Below are 17,607 nucleotides of genomic sequence, written 5' to 3'. Positions count from 1 at the left end.
CTAATTTTGTACTTTGTAATTAATTTTTCCAAATTTAATCTTTTTTATACTAATTCGCCTTTGTGTCTCAGCACAGTAAACAAACATTTCACCTCTAAATCTGGTCTAAAATGATTTTTTTAACGAAACTATATACCATAAAATAAATATAAATTCGCGTTAGTCTATATAATTATTGTTTCTGTTCGATGGACAAACCCCAGTTATGTTTTTTGAGCTGCCAAATAGATTTCTTTTCAACCTCATCAGTCTACCTCATAGTTAATTTTCAACATATGTACATACAGCTTTGTACATATCCCTTGGTACTCAATATATTTCTAACAATTTTGAAACATTTTGTAGCCATTACAAAATTGTAAATGATTGAAATTTCTTCAGAAAATTATAATAGTAAACCAAAGCTGTGTGAACATAAGAATCTTATAAGGTGAAAATGTCTAAAATAAATATTAGATAATATTTCAACAATAAGGCTTGCCTCTATTTTGTATAAGAAAGTATTGTATTTTATGAAATGGTTATGAAAAATATGCTTAAAAACAGATGATTACGTACCTCCGAGCTAAACCATGAGAACCCTTTTTATATTTAAATTATTAAATTATTTAATTTTAAAATAATTTTAAATATGAAATATAGAAAATAATACAATACGTAAGGTAATATATAGAATGTATCTATCAACATATTAACATTACAATTACAAAAATATGCATTATATTAAGTGGTGTCCCTCTTACGTTCAATTCATAAGCATCCATGTATATTGTATCTTGAAGTGAAAACATTGTCCGAATTATCATCATCTTCGATTACGTTGTTCAACAAATAAAATTCAATCCTATCCCTGTCGAAATTCTCGCTTTTATTTCAAATGAGCGTTTACCTCAATAATTCCTGGAGTTTTATATACCTCTCACACTTTGAAACACTTATAGATTCCTTGTCGATTTTACTGGAATTTAGAAACAGTAATACTTCTACCTAAATAGAAACCCGCAATCTTAACCAAAGAGTATTTAGTTATTCTTTCAATATTATCTCTCTCAAAATCTTCAAGCGAGTCAAACTTCAATGTTTCTTGTTTAATTTTAGTATTGCGAAATGATTCTATATGATCATCTTATAGTGATTTTCAGATAGTTGAGGTATACATAAAGGACATCGATTCATAGTTATTTGCACTTTTATATTGATAGGGTTAATTATACCTAAAATATAATGAATTGAATTGAATTAAATCAAATTTTGCGGGCGACAGAGACCCTGCTTTAGGACTCGGACTGTCGTAGTTTGTTTACTACCGGGGTTTGTAGACGGATAGGGATTTTATCAAAGTATTGTCGTTTTCTAAGGTTCCTATGGAAAACCTCACACTGAACATGTTTATGAAACATGTTCTTGATCTAGAATGTGTTGTGTACCCGGGTGCACAGAGAGTAAAGAAATGCAGAATCGTTTTACTTGGAAGAAGTATTTAGCAGTCTTTAAATAAAATTGTTGATAATATTAAAAATTCCAAACTGACTGAACTAACCATCAAAGAAATTTATAATCGTTATAGCGTGTTTTGTTGTTGTAATTTGAGGTACGTTTATTCAGATTAATAATCACATAAAATATCAAATATTTAATTTTTAATATTAGAAATTAAATATTCCCTTTCCGAAAGAAGCTACACAAACGGCCATATACTTTTATACTTTAATCAATTATATGATAGTTGAAACTCCTAAAATAATAACTCTTGAATGCAGACCTTTTAAGACAGGATTAACCAAAGTTCAAGAGACTGGGAATTTTGGTGCAAAGCGATTCAGGAATTAAATGGTGCTTAAATTTTATTGGCCAAATAAGAACAAAGTCGTTAAAGCGAGTTAAAAATTTAATAATTAACTTGAGGGGGTTCACTCCATCAAAGAAAAAAAGTGTAATTATGCTAGTAAATACATTGGCTTAAGGCTCAAGGCTCAATCACAATAATTTGGATTTTCTTTGGGTTTATTAGAGTTCATGGATTGAAGTATATAGCAGGTTAGTATGTTTGACAAGTGATTTAAAACGCTCATAAGTATTTTTTCCATCTCGTTTGCCGTTAAAAAATTGTGAAGAGGATTAATTCCATACTAACAGGGTGTATACCACTTTATACCTTCAATTGCAAGATGTTCTTATATGAACAAACGAGGCAAGGCAATATCACATGCCCCAGAAAATTGTTTTACTATACTGTCCATAGTTCTTTGAGCTATCTTTTTTATTTTATCTCGCGATATTACCATGTTGATAATATAACATATTTTTGTCAAGCCTCATAAAAAAAATAAAACCTTTTAATTGTACACTATTTAATGATCTTTCAGATAAAATGTTAAAAATAACATGCACCATATACTTTTGGGAAAAATAGGTTAAGAGAATTTTAACAGAAAAAGATTTTACTTTCAGTACAAGAAAACAAAAAGCCAGAACTCTAATAGTTCCTATTAAATTGATGACCCTAACAAATATGAAAAAGGGAAAGAACAGAAGAAATACTTTTGATATTTTCTTTTAAGTTCTTTTTTTATGAAAATATTTATATTTTATAGATATATTTATTTTTATACTATATTTATATTTTATACATAATTTGAAGTTTTACAGACTATGTTTTATTTCAGAAATTAAATTGTTTTCTATTTAAATTTTATTGGTATATTAAACCTGGCGTCAAGGAAGTCACGCTCGATGCTTTATCAAAGAGCCAATCAAATGTATTCACAGCAAAAAATGTTTTCCTTGCAGGTGCCTATAATGGAGATTTAAATTAACCAATCAAATAACTTGAATGGCCGATTTAACCCCATCTGGATGTTGGGTAAAGCAAAATTTTTCTCCAGAGCCTTCTACTGAGTTGTCTCTCTATTACTCTATGACTATAGTTCATTCATTCTACCTCTAGATCACTTGTATATTGCAACATCGCAAAATCCGACGGAAATTGCTGAAAAAAGTTCACCGAACACCGGCTGGGTTCGCCTAGAAATAACCAAAAATTTCCGAAAAACCTGGCACCCTCCATTCATTTATTTTAATTTTAATATAGAAAAAGTATTAGTATAATATATAAGCATGTGTAAACAGGTGTGAATCTTATATCTAATTATTAAAACTTAAATACGAAACACTAAAAAAGTAGAAAACTCAGAGTAGCCCTGTTCAAAACCCACTTTTTACTGAAGATACCCGCATAGCAAAAAGGGCTTAGCTTAATGAAAATATTCACGCTTCATTTGCCGAAACACTTTTCGCATTTCGATAGAGGTATAATATTAAATCCGTCGTCTCTTTCGCGTCATTTTCAATTATTCGGGAAGCTCTTTGCTGTTGGCTTTGGAACATTTAAAGCGCACGTTTGCCTCTTAGCGTCTGTAAACAGCAAAAGTGGATCGTTAAGCGAACACATCAGAGACCGTTTGTAACAAGAACTCTGGCATTTGTTCGATTTCAAATACCGCAAGCTTAAAATTAAATATTCGTTGGCTCGGATTGTTGTTAGAGTTACTTGTGTTTACCAGAATTACAATTTACGGTGACATTAGGGAACTGCTTCAAAAGAGAACTATAGACTGTCTAAATATTTGATTTTATTAATTAGTTTTAGGCCTATAAATTAAAACATTTTTTTAATTTGAAGCTTTATTTTAAAAAATCGATAGAATATATTTTATTCAAAGTATTGTCCATATCTAATTCTCCCCATCTTCCAGGCAATTTATTGATTCCATCTCGAAAGAACGATGTATTTTTGAGGCTTTCCACGAATCGACCCACTTATTGGCATCTTGATAAGAAACGAAGCGCTACTCAGGCAGATCACTATTCATATGTCGGAACAAATAGTAATAAGAAGGAGCTAGATCTGCAGAATACGACGAATGGTGTAATGCTTCCCATTATAATGTTTCCAAGTATACTTTCAGCGGTTTTACAACATGTAGTCCAGGGTTGTCATGTAGATGAATAACATTGTTATATCCGCTCAAACTATGCTTGCCTCAAACGCTTTATAGTCGATAGCAATCCCCATTGATTATCCCACCAAATACAGAGCATTAGCTTAGAGCTATGGATATTCGGCTTTACCGTCGATGTTGATTTATGTCCCAGTGGTCACCATGTTTTCTTTCACTTTGGATTATCGTAATGAATCCTCTTTTCATCGCCAGTAACAATACGCTGCAAAAATATTTTCCGATTTTACCAAGTAACATTTCACACATGACCAAAGGCCTCTCAGTCTTTCTTAGCTTCATTTCATGCATATCACAAAATATCCGAGCTTTTGGATCATACCCATGTTCTTTTAGCGATTGTGAATGGTTTCTTATCATACTCCCAACAATTTGTTATATTCTTCTTGCGTTTTACATGCATCATCATCGAGTAATAGCTTCAAGTTCTCGTATTTACGCTTTTTGTCTTCGATATCAAAATCACGACTTTTAATGCAACGGAACTAGTATTCACATATTGAAATATGATGGGGCATGGTTGGCAAAGGCTTCATATATCATTCGATGACCTTAGGTCGCTTTTATATTCAAATTGAAGAAAATAGTAAAACTTTCCGTAAAAGCAATTTACTTGATATAAATTCATATATTTTCAACGCGTTGAAAAAATGTTTTGTTCATGCTTCGACAAAATTACACATACTAAAAAGTGAGGCTTTAGTATGAAGTTGGTTACAAATTTACCCGATGCGACTGCGACAAAAGCTTAATTTGCCAGCTTGGTTGGCGCAGTGGTTCAAGACGTCAGGGCGATCCTACTATTGCGATAGTCACGAATACTAGGCAACAATGGAAAATCCGACGAGGAATAAACATCCCAGTCACGCCAGTAACTAGACTGGGTAAGACCGGATATCTTCTGGGATGGTGCCTAAATTGATCACTGGCCAGTCGGTAGGCTTAATGCCGAGGGCCGTGATTCGGAACCCACGTTTATCTTATCCAATCTGATATTCGCTGATTTAACAGGTCAATCGAAAAGTTCCCGGCCTACCATAATAAAATACAGTTTTTTTAGTAAAATTAGTTTTTTCTATTCAACATAATTCCCTTCAAGGGTGATAAACTGATTATAGTGACCCTCCAACTTTTCGGTACCATTTTTGTAGTAATGGTCCTTGGCTTCAAAATAGGCCTCAGTTTCGGCGATCACCTCTTCATTTGACGAAAATTTCTTCCCAGTGAGCCCTCTTTTGAGATCTGAGAATAGAAAATAGTCGCTGGGGGCCAGATCTGGAGAATACGATGGATGAGAAAGCAATTCAAAGCCCAATTCATAAATTCTTGCCATCATTTTCACTGACTTGTATCACGGTGAGGTTCTGGTGAAGCAGCACCTTCTATTTCTTCGTTGTTTTTGGTCAAAAGTGTGCTCGCGAGGCACATACTTTGCACAAAACATTCTCATACCCAAATATTCGTGAATGATTTGATGTACACGTTCAGCTGATATCTTTAGAGTGTCTGCTATTTCATTCAATTTCAATTTACGGTCATTCAAAATCATTTTGTGGATTTTTTAATATTATTGATTTTACTGGAACAGTATCCGGAAACTCGGCATCAAGCTAAGTTTTAGCTTTAGTTGTATTTTTTCCTTTCAAAAAGCAATATTTGATCAACACGAGAAATTTCTTTTTATCCAATTTTTCACATTAACAAAAGTTGCTTCACTCAAAATGCTATAATTCACAAACTAATGACCCGACAGCTGTCAAATTTATACACGCATGTTTTGAGAGTTAGAGCTAACTAAAAAAGATATGGATTTAATTCTAGTAACGCCACCTATGTGTCAGGCCGGAGACTTTTCTATTGGCCTGTTAGATGTTGAGTCTTTTAGCATTCTGCATAGTATAGTTGCGATGGCCAACTATTGCAAATCTCTACAGGATCCAGTTCCAGTAGGAGTTCTAGTATTTGGGATCACAAAACAAGAAGCCACTGCACTAAAATCCGCCTACTTCCGGAACTTATCTTGCCAGTCCTTCTCTATGAAAGAGACGAGACTTGGATCTTCTGATATCTATAAGTTTGAACTCAAATGCTACGCTTACGTCAAATTGTAGATGTTTGTCTATTATATTAAAAATGAAGTCATTCCTTTAATAGTATAGTTGAGGAAGAATGTATAGTCAGAAATGCAGATAGCAATGGTTTGGTGCAATGTGAGCGAGTTCCTAACAGCGGTCAAGATCATAGAAAGCAATCTGCAAAATAAAAGACTAACATTATCCGACGCCAGAATAGTTGCAGCCACCTGTGGGGAGATTTGATGAAGAATATTCGAAGTCATGCGATATCAACAGCAGCAGCGAGGTTGGGAGGTAGACACTCTCCTCGAGTGTCAGCTATAGATTCATGATGATGGTTAGCTATCATTTACGGCTTGTGCTAGCAGAGAGAATTCATAATGAACGTACTATGTGTTTTCCGTCTTACTATTTTTTGATCATAATAGTACATACAAAACAAAAACATATTATTCTTAGTTAAGCTTTAAAATTATAATATAAGCAATATAAAAATTTAGTATACAAATATAAAGGATATCATTCTGAACTGTTACAAATTGAAAAATAGTAGACAATAGCAAAGAGGCCGAATTTTCACCATCAGTACTAACAAAAAAACTGGAGAAATATATTAATAGAGTTTTTCTGTGTCTTGCTTATTGCAAAGAAAAAGTCGGAAATCTACTATGTCCTATAACATGACCTATATTCCAGTTTTATATAAAAACGACATATACGTTTTCAAATTTGGGTCGCTTCTCGAAATGAATCCATATGAAACATGACGTGAGCGCTCTATTCCACCCGCAGAGTCGGAATTCATTTACACGTAGATATAAGAATGTTGTCAAAAGCAAATGATAATACGAGTTTATCTATCTCAACGCCAACTCAACAAAATATATCGTATAGGTTACATTTTAAATAAAAAAGTTTTTCTATTAAATTCAAATGAGGATTGGTGGGTATAATATATTATATTAGGTTGCTCGGGCAGTTTGAGGGCAAACGTCTAATTGTCAACACTTTAAAATTAACAAGAAACTAAAAATTCAAGACCATACTAATAATTAATATTTTCATCATTAAATTCAATATAATTTTAATATTATCGAGATTTAACAAGCTGCATTCATTAGCAATGGGACAAAATATATTCGAGTCCGATTTTAAAAGGTATCAAAAGATCTTGTGCGTCGTTCCATGTAAGATAAATTTTGTGAAAGCGTATTAAACAAAAAAGCTATTATTTTACTTTTTTATTTTACGGAAAGAAGAGGCGAATTATTGAACGGCGACACAACTGAAGGTTCTTATCTATTAGAAAACAGACCAGCCCGTTAACCATTCAGGTAGTTTTAAATCAAACGTATAAATAAAACTTCGATCTACCACAATAATCCTGAATCAAAACAAAAGACTTCTGAAATCTTCTCCACACTTTTTAGTTCACAAATGGTTGCAATACTCTGACTATTACTGTAATATTTTGGACCATTAGATACAAAATTTAAAATAATCTTTTCTTCTCTTTTCTCGTCCCACTTTTTTCGTTGAAAACGATTTGGACAATAAGAGTTAATAAGCTGCCCTAGAAGAGTCTCTTGAAATTTCTTCCGATATTTTCAATCCAATTCGATGTCATTTCGGTGAACTTGTTGAACACCTGCATGACATTTTTATTCCATCACTCTACGCAACATCTTTATAAATCAGTTTAAAATAGGGAATCGTGGAAATAAATGATATATTAGGTGATTGCATCCGTCCAGGGTCATCAAGACGTTATGTCTATGTTTATTTCGCTTCGATGTAAATGACTCTTCTGGATTCACTCAAGTCCTTTTGTACTGGTGATTCTCGTAATGCATCCACTTTTCATCGCCAGTCACAATATGCCACTGAAAATTATTCATTTTTGCCTGACAAGCAATGAAACTATGACGTTGAAATGATTCGATAGGACCTTGTGAGAGCATTTTGTATGGTAGCTGTTTTCATCTCATTTTGGGTATACTCCATCGAGTGTGAGTGTCTAAAAAAAGTTGGTTCATCGAATGCTATACTGTCTTTAAAAACATGTTTGAGAGTTGAACTAGGTTTTCGACTAATAAATCTTAAAATTAATTATTATCAGACCGTTTTGATCCTTTAGGTGGTCCTTTGTCATCTACAGCAAAATAACCAATTTTAAATATTTCAAACCAAAACTGACAATTGAGATATGATGGAGCAGCTTAGCCATAAATTTCTAATGGTGGTTTTCGAATCAAATGACAAAAGTAATGTGTGACAAAGATGCAATTTTAAACATTCGATAATTTGTATCTATATACTTCATCTGTTATTGCAGATCCATGGATCTCTACTTAAATATTGAGATATTTTATATTATTTTCTCTTTTAAAATATCACAATATTCTATGTATGTATGTATATAAGTTATAGTGACGTCAGCCTCTTTTTAGTTACTGAACCTACAGTTTATCAAGTGCTGCAAACCACAGTTAAATAGCGTCAAATGTTGTATAGCTTGGTGAACGATGTGACTAGGATGGTTAATGCTTATCGCTATATGAATATGGCCTTATTTTATATATTTTTATTCTTAATTTGACGTTATTGTAAAGTTTTTTGTATTCTTAAATGATATTAATTCAAATAACTTTTGAAAAAATTGCATAGTCATATATACTAAACTTAATTAGCGCAAATTTTAAAGGAAAATTAATATAATTAAAAAAAAACTTGCGCTGAAAAAATTTTGGACGAATTTTCAATGATGTTTTCATTAAACCCATTTTTATACAGAAGGCTATGTATAAAAAAACAGTCGATATTAAGCCGTAACTAATCCAAACAAAAAAAAAACATAATAGATTATTACATCAAAAGTAACTATTTCATGGACTCTACGTGTAATTATGCTTTTCCGCCCAGCTTAAAGGAGCCTATTAACCGTCAGATTCATTCTTCTGGTAATCAAAATCTCGATAACAACATTTCGGCTGAAGTTCCACCGTTTACCCATATACAAATTCGACCTTCTCGTATTGCTAACAGGTGGTGTTACAGAACACGGTAAAAACAATAAATTAAACATTATCATACTATACACTCTACAGAGAGCAAGTATTACAGTGTGCCTTGAAATTCTATAAGAAAAACTAGCCAGCGGCGAGAGTAACGTTTAAAAAATGTATTTTAAGTCAAAAAAAGGCACCGTTATTAACATTTAAACATATAACTAACAAAAAATGTAATAAATTCACAATATATTATTCAAGATGCAAGACAATTTAATATTCAACTATCAGTAGCTAGTTTATAATAATCATCCATGTAATATTCTAATAAATTAGACTAAAATATACTTTTGTTGAGTTGAAATATTATGAAGTTGGCGACAAAATATTTGCTCAGTTTCTGCATTCTATTTTATTTTAGTATGTAGCGAAGAACTTATTTTGATAGCTAATACTATTGATCCTGACGTTTTTTTCGATCAATACAATAAATGGCTTCTCTATCGGTACACATATTGGCTAACAATTATTTTTACATTTACGAAAACGAAAATATATTCGAGAGTAACTCAATACTCTTACAATATCAATGGCGAAAATCTATTCTCAAATAACTTTTATTTCGTTGTGTTGATATAGCAATAAAATAGTAAGTAAATATAGCAAGAGAAAAATTCGCATATTATGTTATCATCTAAATAAATCCATGTCAGTATGTTAATATAAGAAATTGTCATATTTATATTTTACGATTTTACCGAGATACAATATTCGTATTCCCGTTTGCTTTAACACGATTCTTGTACTTAAGTATATTCCGAGTTTGTGACCTAAATTCAGGAATATATGTCCCCTTATTTGAAAAGGAAATGTAGGCGATATAGTATTTCAAAAGCATATTACTTTTTGTTCTAAATTACAAATAATTTTCTAAAAAAAAGTATGATAATAAAATAAATATTTTCAGCAATTTATTTACAAATAATTTTCTAAAAAAAAGTATGATAATAAAATAAATATTTTCAGCAATTTATTTACATAATTGCTAATAGACAGCTACTCTTCACTCTTCTCTAAAACCATAATGGTTAATAATAATTGAGCCCAGGCTAGAGTAGCAAAATTGTACTAGCTAGGTAAAATGTCTGATGAAGCAGCAATATGTTAGTCATAGTAGGAACTTCATTATTGAGGATATCGAGATATTAATTCATAATAATCCAGCCATTGAGGTAAATAACAAGGACCAATGATTAACACAATATTGCCTATAGATTACAGACATACATGTCCACCTTCTACAATATACCGACTTACTATTCTCACAAATTTAATTGACATTTACATTGTATGTTCTTTTGTATCATTTTGTTGCAAATTTGCCTAAATAGCCTAACAAATCTAATCATATTAATACACCTATTTTCGCATTGTCTGTTCCAAAATTTTTCTATTAAATAATAAATAATTATATTACCTCAAGAAACTTTGGTAAACATAAAATTAATCTAAAAATTACTTCCTAACCACTTCCTCTCCTAAGCAACAACGCGTGGCTGTAGAATATGTCAAGCTAGTTTAGAAAAAATATTGCATAAAAATAAAAATATAATAAAAAATCAATTATAATGTAAAATTATTCTGATTTCATTGTTGGTATTTTCGCCAACGTTTTTCTCAAAGATGTGCTGAAACGTTATTTTTTAAACACAAAAACACAATGACAAAGACTCGATTCTGACTGAAAAGGAACCTTTTAGAATAATTCCCTTCGAGATAAATTGTTATCGTTTCCTCTCACCTCTGAGACTTTATTTTCGCCCACCTGCAGGTAGATTTCGGCTTGCGCCAAACTCGCACATGGACCGTTGAATTTTATATATATTCAATTTGGTAAGCGGCCTAATTTCGGAAAATGTTTTCGATGCGTTTTGTTTCACATTATCGGGGAGAGCGGAGGGGATCCCTAAAACCCAAAACATCGTGTAGGTGTGACGTATGAGCCGGTTTATTTTTATGAGTTTTGGGACATAACTCCGCATGTTCCAACATAACAATAACATATAAATATATACGCAAATATAGGCACTTACAATTTATTTAACAAAGCAAGGAGCATAAGTTCATAAAACAATTGAACGCATATTTTCAAAAACGAAAGTGGAGATCGAATTATTCTCCAATAAATATTTAGATCATTAGAAATACCCTTGAATGACAACAAAGGTCTGAATTAAGCTAAATCTGACAAATAAGCTAGACTCTAAAGCAATTCGTACGTAAATTCACTTATTTAAAACTCAGTTCTTTATCTGCATGATTGATAAAAAATTACTTTTTTTTAAATATTTTGCGTCCAATTGACCAAAAAGGACATAATTATAACTTAAGACTATTCTATTAAGAATATGTGGTGATCCACAAACAAAATCCTCTTTGCATCCGAACAATTAATGACAACACTTTCTTGGAATGTTATAGTTTTCTTGTTATTGCGATAGTGGCAGGTTCGAATCTTGCTGGGACATGGTCATAAATTTATAGTTATAATTATTTAACAGTTGTTATTATCTTTAGACAAGATCAGATGTAAAAATGCAAAATCTGACAAGGAAAATGATGCCACTCGTTCCAATAACCAGACTGGGTAAGACCAGATGTTCTCTGGTATGTTCTCCAAGTTGGTTACTTGTCAGACGCTAGGCTTAATGCCGAAGACCGTGGTTCGGAACCCATGTTAAACAGTAGATCCAGTCCAGATAACCCCTAGTTTTTAGAAATGAGAACTAAAGGTGACTCTAAATTATATTTAAAAAATAAACAACCTAAGGGACCTATACTGAAACGTTTTCATAAAAACCTATGAACTGTTCCCCTAAAAAATAATCCATATATATTTTCGAAAATACTAGATGTTGCCATACAAATTTTATATCATTTAGATTGACCCTTAACTTACATATTTTGTTTAAAAATACTAGTAATTCTATTACTATAAAATCATTTCGGCTATGAGTCCAAAAAGTTCCCAACTATGAACAATAACTAGAAGTAGCTTTTAAAGGGGATGTTAAAAGCTTAGAGTATTACTTGGCAATAAATCCATTATTTTTACATATTCAGTTCAGATAACTGCTCTGTTATAATGGTTTATTATATTTTATACTAACCAATTTTTTATAAGCGTTTACTTTTACCTATCAAGGAACATTTTGAATAAAAGATAATACTATTTTTTGACAACAAATGTTTTATAAATTGAAGCTTTTATTTGATTTATCTAGCGTATTCATTTACTATATAAATTATCACTTGTTCCTATCAATGCAACATAGTCTGGTTGAAAAGCAGCTGCATTTTTTCGAAAATGCCCCAATGATACATTGAAAAGTAACAAAGCACACATTCTTTATAATGAAGTATTGAATTTAAAATGTAGTGCTTCAAACTTAATTCACGATTACTAAAATAAATAAATCACCGAGAAAGTCGATAAAATTTAAGATTTTCCAAGATAATTTAACTAAAATTTGATGGTTAAACTAAATTAATTTTTATCCACAGCATCGCACCATCAGTCTAAAAAGTGTTAGCGTTTTTTTTTTCGTTGATAAAAGAAATTTTGTTAGTGGAACCTTTAAAGGGGTAAAAAATAAAATCTAATTATTGTTGCTATATTCAAACGAACTTGGAAGCAAAACTTTAAAAATTAGGTGATATTAACTACGTGCTGTTTTATCATTCAATTTAATAGAAACATTTAGCCTATATATGTCTTATATGGCTTCTGGCCTTCACCTCTACTTGAAAAAATTTGCCGTGAAAAAATATAATCATTAAAAAAGGTAGTAATAGAGAAGGAGATATTTTAAAGATATTCTTAAAATAAACGTTTGAAAATGTTGGAATTATAATTATATCAAAGTTAAAGAAAATTATACAGAAAACTTTTCAACTATAAATAACAACCTCGTATATTAGCGATTATAATGAATTGTAGAAAAAGTATTTTTTTAATTTTTAATTATATACATTTTTGTCATTGATCTGTTGTCACTTTTCTGATAAAAAAAACTTATTATCCCTCTTGAACAATTCCAATCTCAATTTTTGCCTAATCTTTAAATATATATGCTGACTAGCATTGTCGTGATAGAAGACAAATTTTTTACTCCAGATCAAGTTCTAGTCGATTTTTTTCCATCGCCTGCTTCAATAGCTCTAAAGAGTAATTAATAGTTTGGCTGGCTTTGAGCTACTCACGATGACCACTTTCTTTCTAATCCCACCAAAAAATTTGACCTGATCATATGATTTGATCAGTCTACCGTAATAATTTGTTACAGCAGCGATTCATAAATGGAACCTTGGTCCATTCCACTTCGTTGTTAATTAAATGTGGAACCCAAGAATCGAGCTTCTTTTGACATCCAATCATATATAAATGGTTCAAAACTATTTTATAATTATTACATTAATGAAATATGTTACTCTGACTACATATGATGAAGATTTACATGGACTTTTTCAACTTCATTAAGTTCATCTTTAACATCGCAATTTCAATAACGAAAGCAAACCAACCAATTATATCGAAATATAACCTTATGGTCTGAATAAATATATGACGCTACTTTTTTATCTAGAATGTTTTTTGGGGGTTCCTTTCAAATACACTTTGGTACGGCTTCATTGAAGAAGACATACTGGAGATATGTGACAATAAAGTAGTCTATAAGGAAAAACCGAAATTACTTTTTTCCCAAACTTATGTTAATGAAAGTCATCCCAACCCATCGAAAACACAACCGACGACTGAAAAGGTCACGACCTCAAAGTTTTGGGATACACGTAAATATTAATTAATGAATATTATTCCCCAACTACTTTGAAAATAAAATACTGGTAGCCACACAAACCAACCCACGGCGATTACTTATTATTTATTATTTATGCAGATCTGAGAATATGACTCTAGAGAAAATATTTAACTCAATAAAAAGTTAAGTGAAAATATTAATCTTAAGCTTCTTAAATTGCGTTCTATAAAAAATATATTTCCCTAATTATTTTTCTGGGATGTGTATAATCAGCTATACTCAACTATAAAAAACCTAACCATCAAGTGAAAAAGGTAATCTTTATTAACTTTCCGCTAATTTATTTTGGTGTAATCGCAACTCGATTCAAACAAAATACCAGTGCACTGTTAACAATGTTGTTAGCAGGAGCTACGATAAAATTTACGAGGTCGTAAAAATGAATCAAACTTGTTGATGAATGTGATGTTATAAACATTGTTGTTCTGTTATTGCTAATAAAACTTGCATTAATACTATTGGAAAACATTAGTCGAAACGACTTAAGAATTCTAGTATATCTATAAATAGTTGCAATGTTTCCGTATATATTTGTAAATAGAATTATACTGAAAAAAATGTACTGTTATTTACAAATATATAATGACTAAGAACAAAGTGAATTTGAGTTTTTATTTAGGAATAACTTCACTCTTTATTCTCAAAAAAATGCCCTTATGGAAAGTGGCAACACCATCAATCACCTGCTAAAAGTTGGTTTGGTTTTTGAGACTGAATAAAATACTGTTGCTAGTCTAATGATTTTAAAATGTCTGATTTAAAGGCTTCAAATGTCCCTGAAACGTGTAGATTACCTACCCGTTCAAAATTTCTGTTTTTGTGTGTGTGATTTGTGGTAAAATACGTTCAATATGGAAACGTAAACTACAAAAATATAGGCAACAAGCACAACTCCGTATCAATTATAATATTTTCACAAGATATGGAAAACTATCAAAAATCAACGATTTTAATGTTGGTGTTTCTAGGGCTATAAGTAAATAAATTAGGTGGTTGTATGTATTTTGATCAGTATTATTTGTGAAATCACAAAGTACCAATGTAAACAACTATTAAATTTGATGGTTTTGATGTTTATCTACATAAAATAATCTAATGAAATAGATGATATAATAACAGCTTACCATGCATCTATTTTAGAATTATTCAATATATGCAGACGCTAACCATGGACTGCAAATACATTCTCCACATTCATTACTCTTGTTTTTTGGTTTTAAAAAATCTGTTACCGAAACTCTTTTAGAAATTTGGTGATGCTGCTCCGCCATATCGCAATTATCAGTTTTGGCTTCAATGATTTAAAAGTGTTGGATTTAAAGCTTGGACGAAAACCAACTCAAAGAATTTGAAGAAGGAAAGCGTCAATGTATTTCAAGTTGCTAAAATCAAGTACATTTACTACTGCATATTAAAGGTAAATACTCATTTAATGAATCCATACTCCAGGGCGTGTGAAGAACAAGAGTCCGTACCACATTCTAAATATAGAGGTCATTAGTCATTTTCGTCATAGTGTGCTCATTTTCTTTCTATAAAGAAAAGGTATGCGATTGGAGATTTTATTGTGTTTATAGTAATGAGTTTTTAAATTTATATAACACCACTGCAAATTTTAATTTACTTGTTTTAGGAAATAACGATGTTATAAATGTAATGGACCTCGGCCAATGGTTTACAATAATCACGAGAAAAGACGTGGTATGTACCACGCACATCTTTAGTAAATCAGCAAAATTAATGAAAATTTGATTAAAAGTTTTGACACGTCTTCCGTATAGCCCAAATTTTAACCCGCTCGACCGACAAAGCTCTCTTAATGATGCAAAACTAGGGAAAAGGAGAAAACCACTTGCTACAGCTTTTTGCCATGGGTTTAAACGTCATATATATCATGAATTAGTGTTTTAAACTTGCATATGTAACATTTATATTATATATTTATCTTCCTCACATAATATTTTTCTGACAACTTAAAAAATATATTAGCAATATGCAACATGAAAGTATATTCTTAATTATATATTAAGTATATTTTTTTATTTCAGATGGAACATCTCATCGCTTGATATTCGACAAAACCCTTCAAGTTCGGCAACTGAATGTCGTAGAACCACACGGCATACTCCTACTCAGAGCGGGTTCCTCGAGTAAAGAATGTAAAATCTACGTTTTTAGATTATCGCAAATTGGGAGCATGACGGACACTAAAACTCGTTTAGATTTGAAGGATCATCGAATGGAGAAGACTAGGGGAACCCATCTTTATGCTATATCCAGATCAGGTACAATTTTAATACAGTAATCCCTCGTTATCCACGGGGTTTATATTCCTATAAGATAGCAGCAGCAAGGAGAAAACTATGCAATTTTGTTAGTTAAATTTATTTGTATGTTCGTTAATGAAGAATAATCTATGTACATATGTACGTAAATATTCGCATTTATATTTTAGTTGCTGATAAAAACAAAAAATAACAAAAAACACGTACAGTCACAAAGTCATATGTATTAAGAAAATACAAATATAACAAAACAAAGTTTATTTTTAATAAAATGCAGGTGACACAGGCGACACACACAGGCAGACAGTCCGTATTTTTATTTTTCAATGGCCTTGGATTCAATGATTTGTAAATAAGTATTGGCTTCACCATAAGGTCACCGGGGGCATTACAATAATACAAGAGAGTTTTGAGAGAAATAAATTTGCTTTTAATGATTTTATGTTACATAAGATTTTCGATAAAGGCGTGTCGGTATTGGCAGCATGTAGTGACATTTTTTCTTTGAAAATCTCAACTTAATAGATTAATATTCCCTCAGTCGTGAGTTGAATGATTAAGCAACAACTCATTCAAATAAAGTTATATTTCATACACTATAATACCTATACAGACAGACAGTATATTTCACTTCATATTAACATGGGCATGCTTTTATTAAACAACTCATATTGCTCTATATTAAAATGTTACAATAGTTTTTTTCTTAATTACATCTCACATTAGATAAGCTTAATACAATCTTAATTTACAAATTAATTTATTACTACTGTTCTGTTGTACTTGTATTAATATGTATTTACGTATTAATACAAGTATGTATATAATACGTATCAGTATGTATTTCCCAAATTAAAAGTTCGTGTGATTTGGTTCGCTTCAATTTTCTGACCATTGTTTCCATGTTGCTCTGATTTAGCAACCCTATTTCGTGTTTAAAAGCGAAACCTTGGATCACTTCATATAGCCATTTGATTTCGAGGTCACCGTGCAGCTTTTTGTTGGTTACGTAGAGATAAGCATTGGTAATTAAAACTTTGTTTTGGGTGCGTTTGATTACTAGTTGGTTTAATGTTGTGTGAAACTCAATATTTGCACTCCTTAGGTCTAAATTGGCTTAAGTTGAGAATATCTCCCGACTAACCCCGACTAACTAATTGCTTGATATCGAGTCTAATCTGGTTATAATAGTGTATAAAAGTATACATCTATTTTATAGCCATGAATTTCATGTTTTCTGTGATATAATAACGAACTGTGAATATTACTACCAACGACAGCAACCTACGAATAAAATATTTGATAAAGTTCGACCTATTCAACAGAAAATGAGATTCAAA

The 17,607-nt window shown here is 31.3% G+C and overlaps 1 protein-coding gene across 2 annotated transcripts in view; it reads left to right on the top strand.

The window, feature by feature from the left end:
• Positions 1 to 17,607, top strand: part of LOC143206694 (GTPase-activating Rap/Ran-GAP domain-like protein 3) — a 221,983-nt gene that overhangs the window by 189,425 nt on the left and 14,951 nt on the right. For both annotated transcript variants that reach the window (XM_076419361.1, XM_076419360.1), the window contains exon 13: positions 16,031 to 16,267. In XM_076419361.1, the coding sequence (XP_076275476.1) occupies positions 16,031 to 16,267 (237 nt within the window). The remainder of the gene's footprint in view (positions 1 to 16,030; positions 16,268 to 17,607) is intronic.

This window comes from Rhynchophorus ferrugineus, unplaced genomic scaffold, assembly GCF_030347505.1.
Source record: "Rhynchophorus ferrugineus isolate W39M unplaced genomic scaffold, kcgeb_rfMv2 rfM1, whole genome shotgun sequence".
Taxonomy (NCBI): domain Eukaryota; kingdom Metazoa; phylum Arthropoda; class Insecta; order Coleoptera; family Curculionidae; genus Rhynchophorus; species Rhynchophorus ferrugineus.
The sequence above is the reverse complement of the archived record's forward strand: the minus strand, read 5'-3'. Positions and strand labels throughout refer to the sequence as shown.